At 51.0% G+C, this 17,339-nt stretch overlaps 1 protein-coding gene across 1 annotated transcript; it reads right to left on the reverse strand.

Moving 5' to 3' along the window:
* Nucleotides 1-1,022: 1,022 nt before the first annotated feature.
* On the reverse strand, nucleotides 1,023-13,645 carry MCM2 (minichromosome maintenance complex component 2). Its single transcript, XM_029996287.2, has 16 exons — nucleotides 13,605-13,645; nucleotides 12,867-13,054; nucleotides 12,098-12,273; nucleotides 11,177-11,440; nucleotides 9,928-10,147; nucleotides 9,407-9,614; nucleotides 8,538-8,672; nucleotides 8,153-8,344; nucleotides 6,946-7,039; nucleotides 6,170-6,420; nucleotides 5,796-5,922; nucleotides 5,476-5,588; nucleotides 5,097-5,339; nucleotides 4,115-4,297; nucleotides 2,965-3,120; nucleotides 1,023-2,087 (listed from the first exon to the last, which is right to left on the reverse strand). Exons 1-16 carry the CDS (start codon nucleotides 13,608-13,610, stop codon nucleotides 1,977-1,979), a joined length of 2,667 nt encoding a protein of 888 aa, XP_029852147.1. The 5' UTR covers nucleotides 13,611-13,645; the 3' UTR covers nucleotides 1,023-1,976.
* Between the last annotated feature and the right edge of the window lie 3,694 nt (nucleotides 13,646-17,339).

The raw sequence follows: 17,339 nt of genomic DNA on the forward strand, positions 1-17,339 counted from the left end.
GAAGAACCATGCTGAGCCTCACCATGTGGTTCCAGGCACACAGCAACTCTGCCATACCCAGGACACACCTGACCCAGGCACACATTCAGGGGGAAAAGGGCTAGCTCAGGCAGGGAAGGCATGCCAGGAAAGTGTCTCTATAGGCTGCTTGCAGAAAGCCCTGGTAGACAGAGACCCAGTGGGAAGGGAAAAAATACAGCCAAAACAGTTAAACAAATACACAGGGGGGAGCTGGCAGACAGAAAAGGCAACACGCGGAGCCAGTTTCAGGCTGAGTCATGTGCTAAGCCCCCAGCAGGGTTCAAGCACTGCTAGCTCCCGAGTAACAACCAGGCTGAGAGGACACACAGGCACGCACATCACCATGACAAAACCCACGGTGTCAACAGCCAGGGATATGTCTGCTTGGCCAGTGCAGAATTGCAGCAGCCAGTTTACAAATGCTCTTGAGCACAGGCAGTAGGAGGCTGGAGATGCCTTATGGTCCCATAAGTCTAGCCAGGCAAAGGACATTCACTACAGACCTCAGTTGTGTCTTGGAGAGAGTTTACTGCTTCTCCCAGACTGGAATCCAAGTGGCAGCCAAGACATGACATCAAGGCTGTCTAACCCGAGAGTGGGAAAGGAAGTGAGGTGGGAGATACGTACTGTGATGGGACAGTCTCAAGGTGATACAAACATTTACATGAGAGAGTCCCACAGAGGGATCAGTGCTCCAAAAAGCAGGCAAGACAGGGAAGGAGCCACTGCAGGCAGGCCCTTGGTGGGAAAGGCAGCGTTCATGACACGGTCCTGTGGACAACTGTGTCCTGGTATCCATCCACAGTGAAGATGTGCAGTAGCTGAGAGACCAGCACTGGCAGTTCCCACTAACTTGAAGAGCAAACATGGGATGTGTTTGTACCCAAACCCAACCCCACAAACTGCTGAGCAGCTGGTCCAGCATCAAGGTTGCTCACTTATGCTCTTCCTTACCCCCATGGCTGCAGAAGTTCCCAAAAGAGGAAGAAACACAAAACTACTGAAAAACAAATGTATTCAAAATGCACACAGTAAGAAAATTGCCTGTGAACACTGAGCCCATCCTGTCCTCCCTGAACACCTCCAGCTCAGGGCTCTTCCATTGCTACTCCCCAAAACAGCACCACAGGTACTTCACTCTCAACAAATGGGTGTGAGAGATGGTGTTTAGTTTAGGTGCCAGCACTTCAATCCAGCCATAAATGCACATCTGCTGACAGCTGCACAAAGATAACACCCAGTAAGGCAGGGGAAGCCCCTTCTCCAAGGCTTCTGGACACTCCCCAGTGTGTACAGAAGGAGCTTCACTGCCCATACAGATCACCACTAATACTAGAAATAGTTACATTTTATTTCAGTTCCCATCTTCTTCTGCCAGCCCCTCCTTGCAGAAACCAAGCACAAGGTCAAACCATGTGGACACCTGGGGAGATGTCAAGTGTCAGGCACAAAGGCTTGGAGCTGAGAGGCTGGCTGGTTCACGGGGAGTTGAAAGCAGTTTCAGTTATCACCCAGCAGGCTGCACAGTGGCCAGAAACGGGAAAAGAGAAGCCCTCAGAGTGCTTGCAATCCAAGGGGTGTGGATAAGGCAGACAAATGCTTTTTGAATGCTCCCACTCTGTCGCTCCTGCAGATGAGCCTGTAACAACTAGCAACAAACAAACAGCAAACATGCCATCTATGTGGCCAGCAATTCTCTCCCTGTTGTGCTTAGCTACAAGGCAAAACAGTGAACAAGGTTGCTAAACAGACTTGGCTGGGCTTTTAACTACTTAACTCTGTTCTATTTACAAGGTCTTCAGCAGCTCAGCACTCCCTTAATCCATAAGGCACAAAGCAAACAAGAGAATGTGCAGCTTAGTCCCCCTGGATGGTGATCTCTGTAGTGCTCCTGGGAGGGCTGCAAGGCAGAGGTCTCATCTCACAGGAGCATGTGGCAGACTCCGCTGCCAGCCTCAGAACTGCTGGACAATCAGCTTCCGCTTCACATCCCGGCTGAATCTGTTCATCTTGAACACTTCGCTGTCGTAGAAGGCAGAGAGGTTGTGGATGTTGATCTGCCGAGCCTGGGAGGAGGAGGGAGGGGAGAGGTAAGAACCATGTGGTTTTCCACAGCAGAGGCCGCATAAAATTTGACAGTCAGCAATCTCTGCTCTGCTCAGCAGGAACCAGAACTGCAGTAGCAGGGGAGACTGCAGGTCAGGAGGAAGGGAGCATTGGCAGAGCTGAGCTGAGCAAAGAGAGGATGCTGGCTCAGCATCTGCCTGCTCTCCGCTTGTCCTCTTACTTCCACAGGAGCTAGAACATAACTACTATCCAAAAGCCCCTAATACCTCACCCAGTGGGAGACAGTTTTGCAGGAGACATCTGACTGGGGATGGACACATTGGCAGCACCAAGCTGGTGGCTCTCGAAGTAGTTACTCTGCACATTTGATGCAAGGAACAGAAAAGCAGCAACCCGGGAACCAAATGCTGCTTTAGTGCCAAGCAAGGTCAATACATTGCACAGAAAGGCAGAGCCAGGAGCGCAGACCCTGGACCGGGATGAGGACGCACTAAGGAGGAGGGTGAGCCTCAGGAGGGATTGGGAAAGCTCATATAAGCAGACATTTTTCTGCTCTTTGCTTCTTCATACACAGGTGCCAGGGAACTTGTGTCCTCATTCATTTGCAAAGCACCAGCCATACTGCAGCATTTACCACTCCAACCCCAAAGCTTTATAGGGGTGCATGAGTACTGAGGGGGAAGAATATGGCACTCCCAGAGAAGAGAGGAGCAGAGACAGATGAGACAGTCCTGATTCTGGGTTAAATTGATTAACACCATTTTTTTCGGGTACCGTAACTCTGAAGTTACACATCTGAGAACACCTCTGGTTCTGAGGCTGCAGACAGAGAGCAGGAACCAAACCCAGAGAAGGCTTGTTAAAATAAGCCCGTACCTTATCCACCAGGTCCTTCTCTGGGACTTCTATGGTGTCTTGCTGGGCCCCATAGCGGTTTCTCTGGTACATCACCTGCTCTGCAACCAGCTGCTTCAGGATGAACAGCAGCAGCTCATTGTTGTCTCGCTTGAATGAAAGGTAGCGGGAGAATGTCTGGGAGGATGAGATGAGCCAAGAGGGTCAGGAACCAAGTGATGCACTGCCTTCTCCTGTGCCCAACACCAGCCAACCCCCTCCTCCCGCAGAGCACAAGGGGAACCAAATGACAGCGCTGTCACCTGCGCCCTTAGTGTCTCTTAAGGGACTTCAGCCTTGCCAAGCTGCCACCTGCAGATGCAGTTAAAACACAGCCCCGTGACAGCCACAACACTCCTTTGCCAGCTGCTCTTCCACACATTAAAAATTTCTGGAGGGGGTCTCATCACAAGCCCCGGAGCCTCTCGGGGGCTGGTAGTGCACTGCTGCGGAGGTGTGCTGCCCGGCTGGGAAGCCGCCATGGGGAAGGTGTAGAGCAGCTTCACTTAACCCAGACTGTCCTGTGCCTCCCCAGCAGATGCTTACACTTGGCTGGCTGTTTGCAGCCAAAGAGAGAGGCCACGAGTCGTCCAGACTGAGGGCAGACACTTGGAGTGGATAAATGCCAGGCTGTGGCCAGCCAAGAGCTGTTGGGAGCCAGCCCCTGCCACTCAGAGAAAAGGGCAGACTGTGCACTAAACCACACTGAGTGCTGCCCTGTGGTTAACTGTCCCCTGAGGAGCTCTAGAAAAAACATGAAGAAACTAACTGCCTGCTCAGGCTCGATGACCTGGCAGCAGCAGCAGCAGTGGGAGTCCTGTGCGAAAATAGCAGGAAGGCATCAGAAAAGAAGAGACGCAGCAGTGCTTTCGATACAGAGGCTCAGGGCACACTTCCTTCTCAGCCCCCCAAAAAACATCGCCCCACCATAGCCTAATGAAGGGCAGTCATGTAGCACTGCCTTCAGACTCACAGTACACCATTCACACAGGCTCAGAGCCTGACTCTGCAGGACAGACCCCTGCACAGCCTGGAAGAGTCTCATCCTGCAGCCAGGGCAGTGCAAGGAGGTTGCAGTCGAACCCAGAGGGTCTGGGGTGCAGCTACAGCCCTCGGCTCAGCCGGTACCCACCTTGCGCATGCTCCGCATGACACTGAACTTCTGCGTGTCGATGAAGCTCTCCAGCATCACCCGGATGGCCATGTTGACATCATCTTCCACCACATAGTCCCGCAGGTGCATGCGGGCATGAGCCTCAGCCATCCGGATCATGGACTCAATGTGACGCACTGTGATGGGGATGCTGCCGGTTGCCTAAGGGGAGAGGAAGAGGCAACTCCTTACTGAAGAATAAAAGACATGGGGCAAGACAGGTGGCTTCTGGCCCAGGACCTACTTCATACTGTAGGGAGCTGCTCCTGGAGCTTTGAGGACTCTCAGGCTAAGGAGGCTCTGCCACCTGCTGGCACGTTCTGCACAGAGCGGTACAGGCTCCCCTGTTCAACATTTCAATTCAGCAGAGTGCGAGGGGATGCTATGTGGGGTCCCTCTTGGCCATTTTTTAGTGCCCTTCCAGGAACAGCAATCCTGTTTCCTCCAGCAACTTTTAGGAGGAGTTAAAGAAACAAAAAGCCAACTAAAAAAGAAAAGATATAGTTTTCCCAAGCTCCAAAAATATCCCTCCGACCTCAAAAAATTCCTCTTCCACTTAAAGAGCATGAAACAAGCCTGAGAGATCCCACGGACAAAAGAGAACGGTGTTTCTACACAGAACAGCTCCCTGTAATGCACCAGGAACATATGGGTCTGAGTGAATGCAAACATCTCCTGTGGGCCTGCCAGACTGGGTGACAATAAGAGGACTTTGCCATGGCAGGCACTAGTACATGTGTCCAGTCCATCAGTCCACAGATCACCAACAGGCAAGACTCTGCATTTAGATGAAGAATCATCTGTTCAGCAGACACTACAGGATCTGCCTGTCTCTCACAGAACAGCCACACAGACTTTTGTGACGGGAATGGCAAGTATGTGTCAACATATGCTGGAGCAGTCTCAGGCTGATTTGCAGACTAGATACATACTTCTTCCCCCCTTTCCTCAGTATTCTCACCATAGACTCTTTCCTGAGGTCACTGTACATCCGGGCCACCTTGTCCTGGTCCATCTGATTGAGTTTGGGGTGGACCTTCTCTTTGGCATAGATGATGTATTTCCTCAGGATCTCCTGGGGAATGGGTTCAACCCCATATGTGTTGGGAAGAATGACCTCATTGGCGTCCCCATTCACTGCCTCCTTGCTACCTGGGTGGTGCTTGACATGGCTGCCAACAACGAACCGGGCAAGCATTTCATCCTACAAGAGAGCAATGGACTAACAGACACTGAAGACACTCACCAGATAGCAAAACTCAGTGGACAACTACAGCTGAGCATCCCAACAGCAGCATCACAAGCCCAGCACAAGCTCGGATTCATAGCACAGCTTGTACCTGCACAGGGTCCACTGTGTCTCTCACCACGCACAGGATATCGAATCGAGAGATGATGGGCTCTGTCAGATCTACATTCTCCGAGAAAGTTAACGATGGGTCATATCGCCCACCTAGATCATAGAGATAAACCTCAAAGTCAAACACAGGCTGCAGGGCTGAAGCTTTGAAGCAAGCACAGACCTCCTGCACAGAGGGACTTTACTGCTTGCTCGATCTGAAGAAACTAGGCAGAGGGAAGGGAAGATATGCCACAGTTCTCATGACAGCAAGACTCATGCTAGAGGGCTGAGGTGGTCCTGTGGTCTCTCAGCACTTACCTATGGGATTAGCTGCAGCAATAACGGTGCAGCGGGCTTGCAAGGATGTGACAATGCCTGCTTTGGAGATGGAAATGCTTTGCTGCTCCATGGCTTCGTGGATGCTGGTCCTGTCTTGATCATTCATCTATGAGAAAGCGACAATGACTTAAACTGAATCTACACCTATACCCATCACCCAACACACCGAGGCAAATCAGCTCCTAATGCTCTGAAAAAGTAGCACACTGCACTGTGGACCAGTAAGGGCCTAAGCAAACTGCAGGAGGTCAGCTGGGAGAAGGCACCATGAGTTACAGCGTCTCCTCATCACAGAGGTTACAGCTGGTCCCTCCACAGCTAATCGTTCTCATAGAGATGAAGCTAGGCCTCACCTTGTCAAATTCATCGATCAGGCAGACACCTCTGTCAGCCAGCACAAGGGCTCCTGCCTCCAAAGTCCACTCCTTGCTGACTGGGTGCCTCTGGACATAGGCTGTGAGGCCCACAGCAGAAGCACCCTGGCCAGTGGTGAAGATTGCTCTACTAGATGCCTTCTCTATGTATTTAAGAAACTGTGATTTCGCAGTACCGGGGTCTCCGCACAAAAGCACGTTGATATCACCACGGACTTTGTGTTTGCCACCTACAACAGTAATGGAGAGACATGTTGGCAGCTGAGTGCATGGCTTGATAGCAGCCCTGCCCTGAACACAACAAAGCTGAAGGGAAGGCAAAGGGTAGGCAGGGAAGCTTTACAGGGAAGTTGAAGAAAAAAGCCTCAGCTTTCGAGGCAGTCACATGAGTAAACCAGCATTTCTAACCTTGCTGAACACATTTTTCTAAGAAGGAGATGACAACAAATCAGGAGACCAAAAGGTCAAACCTCTGAAGGGGCATCAAACACAACCTCCTAGAGGAGGAGGGATAAAAACTTGCCCAGGTTTGCAGCAGGAGCTGTTTTCAGTCTTAGCGTTTCTACTGTTACACCAGAGTTTTCAGCATGATAAAAGCAGCCACTTCCATCACAGATATCCCTCAGTCTGTTACCTTGTCTGTCACCAAGACACAGAGACAACTCTAACCACTCTCATTGCAACACCCAGACAAACCCAGATCCATTTGCTTTCAGCTGAGTGAAGCAGCCCCAAGTGAGACAAGTGACACCCACCTGGGTTTTTGGGCTCTCCACCGAACAGAGCTAAAGCCAAGCCCCTCTTGATGTCTTCATGCCCATAAATAGATGGGGCAATGCTGGCAAAAATCTGAAAGGAAAACCAGAGGAGTTGTCTAGGGCATACCATTTCCCAGTCTGGGCAGAATTTGGCATGAAAATCAGCAAGGGGCCGTGCCTACAGTTACCCTTATGATACTGCTGTCTTTGAAGAGTTTTTTATTATCCATGGTGAGGGGGCTGTTTCAAAGTTAACTACCCACCCAGAGTCCCCTAAAGGTGCTTCACAAAAATGGTGCTGCTGGGGCATGGCAGATTGTGTAGTCTAGCGCTGGAAGCTGCTCTCACTGCCTCCGCACTCCTGTTGTACACAAAGCATGCCACAGTGGCTGTTATCAGCTGTTGCAAAGCTGGAGACCTTGATTTGAGACTTACTCACTGCACGTGATAGTAGTTGGATGGGCTATGCTGCACAGGAATTGTGATCATGGTCAAATATTATGAACAACCAGCTTATTTTCTCAAGGGTATTCTGATGGAGACTACTGACATTAAAACCTCCTGGCTCATTTGAAGCTGCTCCACCCATTGGGAACAACAGGCAATGTAAAAACAGCACAACCAAGGCAACAGAGTGAAGTCCCTGTATTACAGAGCTTAAACCTGACCCAATTGAGGTTGAACATGCACCAATCCAGGAGCTTTGTTCTTTCAAGTATTGGATTCAGGTCGTAGCATGCAGAGAGAAGGAAAGCTAAGTTCTCTACCACAGCTTAAGCTAAGTAATAACATCCCCTTAAGGGAACCGGAGATACAAGCATTGGCTCCTCAGAACACTTTCCCCACTTTGCTTTCAAGATATGGGGAGACAAAACAATAGTCAGATATAAGTAGTGTCTGAGTGTCTCTCACTCATCTTCCAGCCCTGTTGTGATGTGGAAGGCTCAGAGAAGGAAGGGGAGAACAGAAAATTTGACCCCCAAAAGCACAAGGGAAGTTTCTTATTTCCTTCTCTCCTATAACTCACTCTCCAACAGCTCTCTCAGGGCTACAGAAGATTGCAAGACCATTCAGAGAGAACTGGGATTTCTAAAAGTTTCTTTAACCACTGTTTAACCAGCTGACACCTTTCATCACTTACTGATCCAGATGCCAGGTGATGGCAAGCTATCAACAGGAAAAGGGATATCTGAGGCTGACCCACCTTCTCCCCAATTTGCTCATCCTTGGACAGACCCACAATCACTTTCACATCTTCATCAGTCAGTTCTCCAATAGCCAGCTTGTTGTCCTTCTTGGCGATGTGGTTGGCCAGGATCACAGTTGCAAACACTGGGAACCCATTGGCAGTGTTCAAGGAGCCGTCATAGTTGTTGTGGTAGATCCCTGTTAGTTCCTGGGAACCAGGAGATGATATGTCAGTGCTTGCACGGTACAAACCAGCCCCCTCTACATTCTAAGACACCAGTCTCAAAAATAGCTGCCCAAGTGCATCTGAGGACATCCCCACAGATGTTCTAGTGATGTCACTGTCACAGTTTAAAAATGCTCTGTGCTCACCCCACACTTGAGTCCAACAATGTACTCACAATCTCATCCCCTGGCTTGCAGCTGTCAACCAGATCGGCGAGGAGAATGGCATCCTTGGAGCGGGGCAGCCTCCCAGCAGCTACCTTCCCAGGGCTCTCCTGGATTTTGATGCGCTGATAGTTCTGATAGACTGTCTGCAGCAACAAAACAAAAGTTACCCAGCAAGTCTGGCAGGCATCAGCACAGCCGATGCTTTTCAAAGGCACCTCACCAGAGAAGGTCCATTCAAAGATTTACTATACTTTGGTTAGAAAAGTACGGGCATGTGAGGTTGGAGATTGTGAGGAGCAATTCCAGGGTGAGATAGACAACAATGGGGACAGGAAAGCACTTTGCCATATCTCACCACTGTGTTTCAGCCACCACAGTGTTTGTCCACCCAAATACTGGACCAGTTCCTGGGATGAGGATGCTCCACTTGTGATGGTTAAAGATATCAAAGCAAAGAATGAAAGTCAGAAGCTCCATATAAGTAATTTTGCTACTGTCCTCTAGTTTCCTTAGCTGGCAGATCAGGAAATACTGACCTAATTGGGGAAGGAGGAGAGCTGGACAGTCTGTGTCTGCATTTCTACAATATGGATAGGTAACTGTGTATCAGAGATGACTGTGGCAAAAGATTCAGCCCAAACACTTAAAATGAGGCAGTAAATGACTTGACTTTTGGCTGCTAAATTAGGCAGATTCAGGTTAAGAGCTGAAATAGGCAAGATCTATCTTCACAGACCCCTGGATATAGCAGTAGACTCCTCTCCTGGCACCAAGCCTGTTCGAATGGTGGGAGCCAAGGCCAGGCTGGGAGGAACAGGCAGTGCAGCAGCCTGGGCAAGACGGGCAGACAGCCCTGTCTAGGCAACACATCTCTTACCTCTTCCATGTTGATTTCAAAGGGGCCAAGAGACTGACACTCTGGACAGGAACCAGCTTTCACCTCCTGGTTCTGGGACTGGAAAAAGGGTCCCAGGATGAAGCTGCACTTGCTGCAGTTGTATTTGACCATGCTGAGCTGAGGCAGGACCCCTGTGCAACTCGTCACTACTCCGCTGGTGCGGATCAGCTGATTCAAGTGCAGCTGCCTGAGGAAAGACAGAGAGATGCTGGATGCCTGCAGGGCACAGAAGGCAGAACACCCTACAGAAATGTTCTTGCTACAAGGCACAACTCCCAAAGGCCTAGTAAGAAACAGTTATCAGCAGGAGTCTTCTTGCAGGGTTTGTGTTTTACCTTTGGGGACATTGGAAGTTCATCTTTAATCAGACTTTTTTTTCTGTAATAAGCTCAGTCATCCTGTCGGACTTATCCAGAGCTTTAGCTTGCAGACTAGTTCTCCTGATCACCCCAAAGCCTGCCGCAAGCCCCACAGCCACTGCTGGTAATTCTGCTGCTTACCTGAGCGACCGCAATTCTTCCACCAGAGGGAGGTGGGAAATACGGACATGGATCTCCTGAGCAATACGATCATATTTGGGGTACATTGCCAACACCACCTCCTTGGCTGCTTCATCAAAGATCTTCAGCATTTCTGCTGGGGCCTCAGGCAGAAAGTAGGCAAGGACGTGTTCCTGGGCTGCCAGATCCTCGTAGTTCACCACCAGACTCTCTCTGTTTTCTTAAGAGAAAGATGGGGTGAATTGTATTTTCTCCTGCTCACTCCTCAAGGAGTCTTGTGGAAAAGATAGCCAGAACAGACAAGCCTGTATCCTGCAGGCTGCAGTTTGCAGATGTCTGCACCTTCCTGAAAAACGTTTAGAGGTCAATATTTTGAAAATGGGTGGAAAACTCTTTTTAATTTATTTCTCTGACAAATTCTTCATCAGTACCAAGCTTGTGATTGTTCCTCTCCAGTGCAGCACAGCTACTTCCCAGGCTCGGTGTGCCTGAGACTCAAAAGCCTCAGCCCAACACACAACTCTCCCACAGACCTCCAGGAAACAGAAGTTAATAGGAGAGACAACTATGCTGAATGGCTGGCAAAAACCTTCCACGTCTTATCTTCCTGGAAAGGGACAAGACAAATGCCTTTTATTTCCTAGCTGTATAACACTGAACCTGATCCACTACTCAAGCTTCTGGAGCTTCAGCCTCCATATAAAGAAGAAATACGAAAAACTGTGGTTACAAGAGCTGTTCCTAGATGTGACAATTTCTGCTTTTACAATTTATCAATGACAGCTTTAATGATTGCTTCTTCTGGCAGTGCCTAGTCGGAATTCAAGGCTGCAACACTGACATGGTTTTCAAAGTCACAAGGTCTATTTGTGTCCCCTCGCTGGATAATCCAGTTTCTAGTGTGAGAAAGTAACTAGCACAGACAGCAAGCAATTGTTGTCTCTTTCAGATCACAAGCTTGCAGACCACTGTCTGCTGCCCCACATAGTCTTTTGCTAGCATTTCTATGATATGAATATTAATGAGTACCAGACGCCAGGGGCCTTCTAATTAGTCAGCCAGAATCAAAGAAGATAGTAGACATGTTTCTATTATTCATTTATCTCCATCAGCACCCGAGTTTCTTAAAGTGCTGACTCAATGTCTGGGACAAACAGGGCAGGCAGAAAAAATCCACCTATGGACTGGATCACCATAAAGCACCATGACCTACAAAAAGAGGAGAGAGCCTCTAATCACCCGGCCCTACCTTTGCACATGTCGCTGATCCTTTCCTTGAAGACATTGTGCCCATGGTCATCCACATGGGTCTTCAAGAAGTTCTTGAAGCGGTGGTAGATCTCAAGCCGGGGAGCTGCCATGGAAACCCACTCCCTCACCGAATGTCCTTTCATGTCTTCCAGATTCTCAATGCTCTCAATCATGTCTTCATCTCCCTCTTCCATGCCGTCGGCAGCCCGTTCTGCCAGCCGCCTCTTCCGGGAAGGACGGTCTTCATCTTCATCGTCACTATCTAATGGTTGGGAGGAAAAATTGTTCAAGTGTTTGGGATTCCTGTTCCCACTCTTTGGGTTAGTCATGGTTGGATTGCACCGGCTGCGAAGCAAAGAGGTCGGAGCCTGAAATACAAACCGAGAACCATCCCAGGCCCACCCTAAATCCAGTTCTAGCCTGCCTCCTACATCTTCCACAACACAGCTAAAGACTTTATGGGATTGAATAAGAAGATTTGTATGCCGCAGCACACAGTCATGTCCATTAATGCACTGAGGGAGGAAGGCCAAGGAATGGGCTTCCAAGTGCATCAAAGGCCCTCCCATCCAGCCCACAAAAGTCTCTACAGGAACACCAACAAACTCCACAGCATACACTCAGTAGAATCCCAAACCCTTGATACAGGCCCAGGATCCTGACTTCATTTCAGCAGCGAACATGTAACCAGAAGAACACACCAAATGAGATCCTAGAAAGCCCAAATCAAAGGGATCATGCACTGGGGAGTCCAGCCAAGCCCACAGCCAGAGATTTCACTCAGAGCCCAAATACACTGGAGCTCCAGGGACCTCCCTGCTACTCTTGAGGGTAAGAGTCTGGCTCCCCTCCAAGGGCCGGCTTGCAGCCCATCACACAGGGATCAGCAGCCCACTTGATACAGCTCATCTGCACCTACCGTAAAGCAGCCCCCTCCTCATGCGGCCCATGCCCTGCTCCAGCTCGCGGTCTCGCTGCCTCATTACTCGCTCTGCGGCTTCCCGCTGGCTGGCTGTCAGTTCCTCCACATCTTCATCATCCAAGGCCAGGCCCTCTGCTTCATAGACATCCAGCTCGGGGATGGGGCGGTAGTCCCTAGCATACACACATAGCATTGAAGCAGGCCAGGCTCCAGAAAGCATTTCTCCAGCCCTTCTCTGGCTACTGCTGGGTAGGTGTCAGGACAGTTGGTCTGCAGCAAGACTGAACGTGTTGAGCAGGAAGGCACTTCACAGTGGAAGATGCCCTGCAGTACAAAGGGCTCCAGCACCACGGTTATGAATGCCAGCATTCAAGCCTTTGTATTGTAAAGTTCACCAGCTTGCCGGCAGGCCTGGCTGAGTAAAAGAACATTAAAATTTACACCTGCAGGAGTAAGGAGCTGGGCTGGATGCACATCCCGGACCCAGGGAGATCCTGGTTTACCCACACCGGATCATGATGGCACTTTGCTCCCAGCTTGCAATTTGCTCAGTTCTTCCAGGACTCAGATGACACTGTGCCCTGACCTTTCTCCACTGCCCAGCAGCTCTTCGTCCCCTCGCCCCAGCTACAAGCACAGCAGAGGGACCCCGCCATGGGTGAGAGCCCCCCCTTCATGTCGCTGTCCGCACTGACTTCCCGTTAGCAAAACCCCATCCCCAGACACAACCCCCCCCGCAGAAGCTGCCTTCCACCGGTTTCCTCACCTTTCCATCCCTTCCCCGATGAGCTCTTCTCCTTCCTCCTCCTCCTCGGGGAGCCCCTCGGTCCCCAGGAGCCCTTCGGACTCATCCTCGAAGGGGGGCAGGTCCCGGCCGGGGCTGGACGTGAAGGCATCGCCCCGGCGTGAGCTCCGCACGGGGCTGGTGGCCGCCGCCTGCGACTCGGAGGAGTCCTGCAAGGACAGGAGGGAGGGGGTGAAGGCGGGGGGCCCGGGGCACCCTCCTCCCCGGCACCGGGCCGTGGGGGGAGAGGGGAGCGAGTGCTTCCAGGAGCCTCTGCCGTGGGGGCGGCGCTCAGAAGGGGGACGCGGATCATCGAGGAGTCCTCTTTCCCGATGGGGCAAAGCTTAAAATAATTAGTTCTCCTTGCAAATGAAAACAGAAATGCATGGGAGAGCGGGGGGAAATCCATCCTCCGAGCCCAGAGCAGCCGGAGAGGAGCGGAAGGGCTCCGACCGTCCCCCGGCCCGGCTCTATTCTCCGGTGCAGGGCACGCGGGAAACGTCCCTCGGCATTTCGGGTGTCCCCGGCGAGAGCACCCCCACTCACCCCCCACCCCCGCTCCCCCCGCAATCCCCTCTGGACCCCTCGCGACCGCGACCGCAGTGCCAAGACTCCCGCGGCGGGGAGGAACCGGGGTCTGCACCCCTCGGGGGTGACACCCCAACTCGCACCGCTCCGCTGCCCCGGCTCGGCTCGGCCGGGCCCGGCCCGGCCGCTCACCGCCATCACCGCCGCCTCTTCCTGCCCAGCCGGATTCCGCGCGAAACCAGACCCACGTGGTCGGCAAAAGCGCGCGAAACCTCATGAATAATGGGTAGGCTCGGGGCGGGCCCCGCCCCGCTTTCTAAATATGGATGAGGCGGCGGGCGAGACCCTGGAGCAGGCGGGGGCACGGCCACGGGGTGTCGGGCGCCTGGTGGGCAGCAGTGCCAAACTTCGGCAAATTTTCGTAAACAATCGGCCATTTGCCTGTGGGCTCGAGAGGTCCCCTCTCCTGCCGGGAACCCGAGTCACGGAGGAGATCCCTCTGGGAAATCCTGTGTCCCTGTTCTCATGTCTGCCTCTTCTGCAGCTAAAATCAAGTCTGGCTTAACCAGGTTTGCCACTGACCCATGGGACACCCGCTTGAATCACCTTTATTCTGGTTCACACTAAAACTACAAGAGGTGGGAAGGGGGTTCTGGCTTTTTTTTTTTTTTTTTTTGGTGTGAGTCTGTATGTAACAACAGCAATGGGGAGCTAATCGGAGCAGTTCTGAAGAATAGACACATCTGACTGTAGTTGCTTAGTGCAGCAAGCAATGCCATTTAGGAGAGGAACTGAAGAAGAGCACCTGTCCCATAGAAACTGGAAGAGGAATTTAGAGAGGCAAAACAAGCAATGGGCTGATGTTTGGCAAGGAGGTGAAACACTTCCATTCAGGCCTCAGGCTTTTGCATAATGGCAGGTGGTTTGGATTTTGGAGATCTGTGTTCTCTGAAGGGTTTCTGACCACTGTTGAGTATCAGGCTGTTTCTGCTCTTGGCTGCACTCAAGCGTGGGACAGTAACCTTGAAACAGGTGACAGCAAAAGCAAAAGTGACTAAAGAGGCAGCTGACAATCACAGACCTGAAATGGCTCTTCCAGGAGCCCAGCTGGATGATTCAGCCTGGTATGAATATAGCAAAGCAGGACGAATAAAGCAATTGCATCATGATATAAATAGGAGAGTGGCTCTGCCTCATCTATGTGACACGTGACGGGGAGCTGGCTGGTGCTCGAGTGAAACAGGCACAGGGACCCCTCAAGAGATGCCCCCACCTGTAGGCTTCTATAGACCACATGGCTTAAAGGAAGGCAGCCCAGGACCTGTGTCAAGGCCTAGGTGACACGCTGTGATGAACCGGTCTCACCACAGGGTGCCACTGTCTCTCCAGGCGCTGGACAGCTGGATGGACAGACAGCTTTACTGTCTGTCCTTCCCAGAAGACCATGCACCTTGTCCATGTTTTCACTGCTCTCTTTGGGTGCCAGCTACAAGTGGTCCTGTGCTTGAGCTGGGGTGCTCAGTCTCTTTGAGAAGAGCTGAGGTTGGGCAGCTAAAACCACCCCTAAAATCAGGTGGCCACCATGCATGGGACAGGGCTTCTTCTGCTGTGCTAGAGATGATGCACTGGGACACGTGAGAGGGCTGAGATGCAGACAGGGCCCAGACTGCTCCCTGGGGTGAACTCAGCTGAGCACCAAAATCCTGAATATCAAAACATGCCGCTAGGATTTTGCAGACTGGTGCCTTACAGCACAGGAGGAGCCCTGTGAAAAGAATGGCAGAGACAACAGAGTACAGCCCAGGTGGTATCCTGTGGTGCAGATTTATGCCTGATACTAGAAGTCAGTAGGTTGGTAGAGCAGCTCTGAAACAAGACAGGCACATCTCTCTCTGCAGTTGCTCAGCATCTGAACAGCAAAGCAGTTTCGGATGAGAAGTAATCCCCTGCCTAGTAGACTGGTCTAATAAAAGCTGAAAGAGTACTTTAGAGATAAAATGTCCTAGAAGAGTGGATTTTGGTGATGATACGAGGGTGTAATGCTGTCCTGGAAACCATGACTGCACCTTCCACCTCTGATGCCTGCAAGTCAGGTGAGCTTGCCAAAGGACAGCAGACTGCAGCAGGTACAGCACCAAGTGCCAGCTTTCCTTGGGGCCCTCAAGGTTATACCAAGGCTGCTAAATATCATGTCCTGTCTTGCTTCAGCCTGGCAACACCGATTCACAGCGAGGACAAAGGGAGTGAGCTCTGCCATCTTTATGCACTGGATGGAGAAGATGACACAGAGAGCAGCGGTTCTCACCTGAAGTGGGAGGACACGTGCAGTTAAGGAGCTAGGGCAGTCTTTGGAGGTGGAAAGAGCAGAGTTACATTTGCACACACCACGTTTGGGCTGAAAGGTATGGCTTGTTAATAGAAAAGAACCATACGTGTGGATTCCCCACCTCCTCTGTTTCATGTAAGCAGTGAGGAAGGCAGGATCTGAAGTGTCACGGTCCTTGCAGTGGTGCCCAGCAGTCTTCTGCCTCAGACAGCTTTTGGATCTGGTGTCCCAAGTGCTGGGCTCTAGCCTTAGAGTGAATCAGATGGGAAGAGCAGATGGATTGGAAAGCAAAATCTCTCCTTCTGACACAGTTATGTGGGAGGTAACATGTTCAATTAGTTAGCGCCTGAGGCTACAAGTGAGAAGACATGGATTTTACTCCTGGCTCTGTTACCAAGGCACTTTTTAGGCAGAAGCACTCCACTTCTCTTTGAACAGAAGTGTCCCTTCTATAACTCAGAGATGTTGGTGCCTGCTGAGCCTTTGAGCCTAGATCCATAAATAGAACATGTCAAAATATTGCAACATACCATTAACCTGAACAACAGCATGAGAAGAGACAAGCTAAGGACCAGCTTCTCCAGATGTCATTCCAAAGGCATGACACCAGCGTAAAAACCTGTTTCAACCCAGTGGAAAATCAGAGGAATAGGGCTGAGGCAGGCAACACAGTCTCAGGATACATCCCCTCCATGAGGCTTGCTGCAGTGAAGCTGGAAAATTAAACTTGAGGACAATCAAGCAGACTTAAGTTGAAAAAGATCTATGTGTGGGGTGGGCCTGAAACACTCTGTGTGTGCCGTTTGCTAGAGCAAACTTGATCAATGTAGGGATCTTCTAAAAAGGTGTAGGCTTTGTACAGCAAATTTCAGCTTAGCAAAAGCCTTGCATTCCTATAGAAGCAATCCCTAGGGCCCCAGGTGAACCACAGTTAGAAAACCATGCCAGAATTTATCCTCCAGTCCTTGAAATGATGCAGATAACAAGCATCCCCCTTGAAACTGTTCACAGTCAGACAGCTCTTACTGCTGAGAGTAACCTGCTGATATTTAGCCAGCTATTTCCTTTAATTTCCTTTTTAAATCTTGGCTCATTTGTCCCATTTATTTCCCTGTTTACTATACTAAACTTCTCTTTTCTTTGCCTGCTATTTGCACCTTCAAATCCTGCTAATTATTTACCGTGTTTCCCTTTAGCTGCCATTGTCCAAGCTACGCCAGGTTAGTTTGGTCAGCCTTAAACTTTCCTTAAAAGCCAAAGTCCCCAGGTTGTTAATCATTCTCCCCCGCAGGGACTTGATTATAGGATTCAGGCCGTGGAAGAAAATTAACTCCCCTGCCTTGCAATCAATAATTCCTCTACAGAAGCAGCCTATTTCTCCTCACCTTGGAGGCGTGCGACGACATGGATGCTGGATCACACAAGCGTCCGCCGTTGGGTGTGACGTTGGGTTGCGCGGGCCGGCCTGGAAGATACGATCGGGCTGTAAAAGACGAGAGCCCGCACGCTACAGGCAGGGTCTAACACCTCCTGCCCGCGGCGAGGACAGGATCCTGCTCGGTCAGGCCCAGGCCCGCGGGGGCGACCGCCCTGGCTGCCCC

This window comes from Aquila chrysaetos, chromosome 20 (genome assembly GCF_900496995.4).
Source record: "Aquila chrysaetos chrysaetos chromosome 20, bAquChr1.4, whole genome shotgun sequence".
NCBI lineage: Eukaryota > Metazoa > Chordata > Aves > Accipitriformes > Accipitridae > Aquila > Aquila chrysaetos.

Excerpts from the sequence above, each read along its gene's own strand:
- MCM2 (XM_029996287.2), bottom strand. Across the intron at positions 11,441-12,097 it reads GAGGAGGGGGCTGCTTTACG|ATAGTGACGATGAAGATGAA; the intron begins GTAGGTGCAGAT and ends CCCAACCATTAG. Across the intron at positions 5,923-6,169 it reads TGATCGATGAATTTGACAAG|ATGAATGATCAAGACAGGAC; the intron begins GTGAGGCCTAGC and ends GCTTTCTCATAG.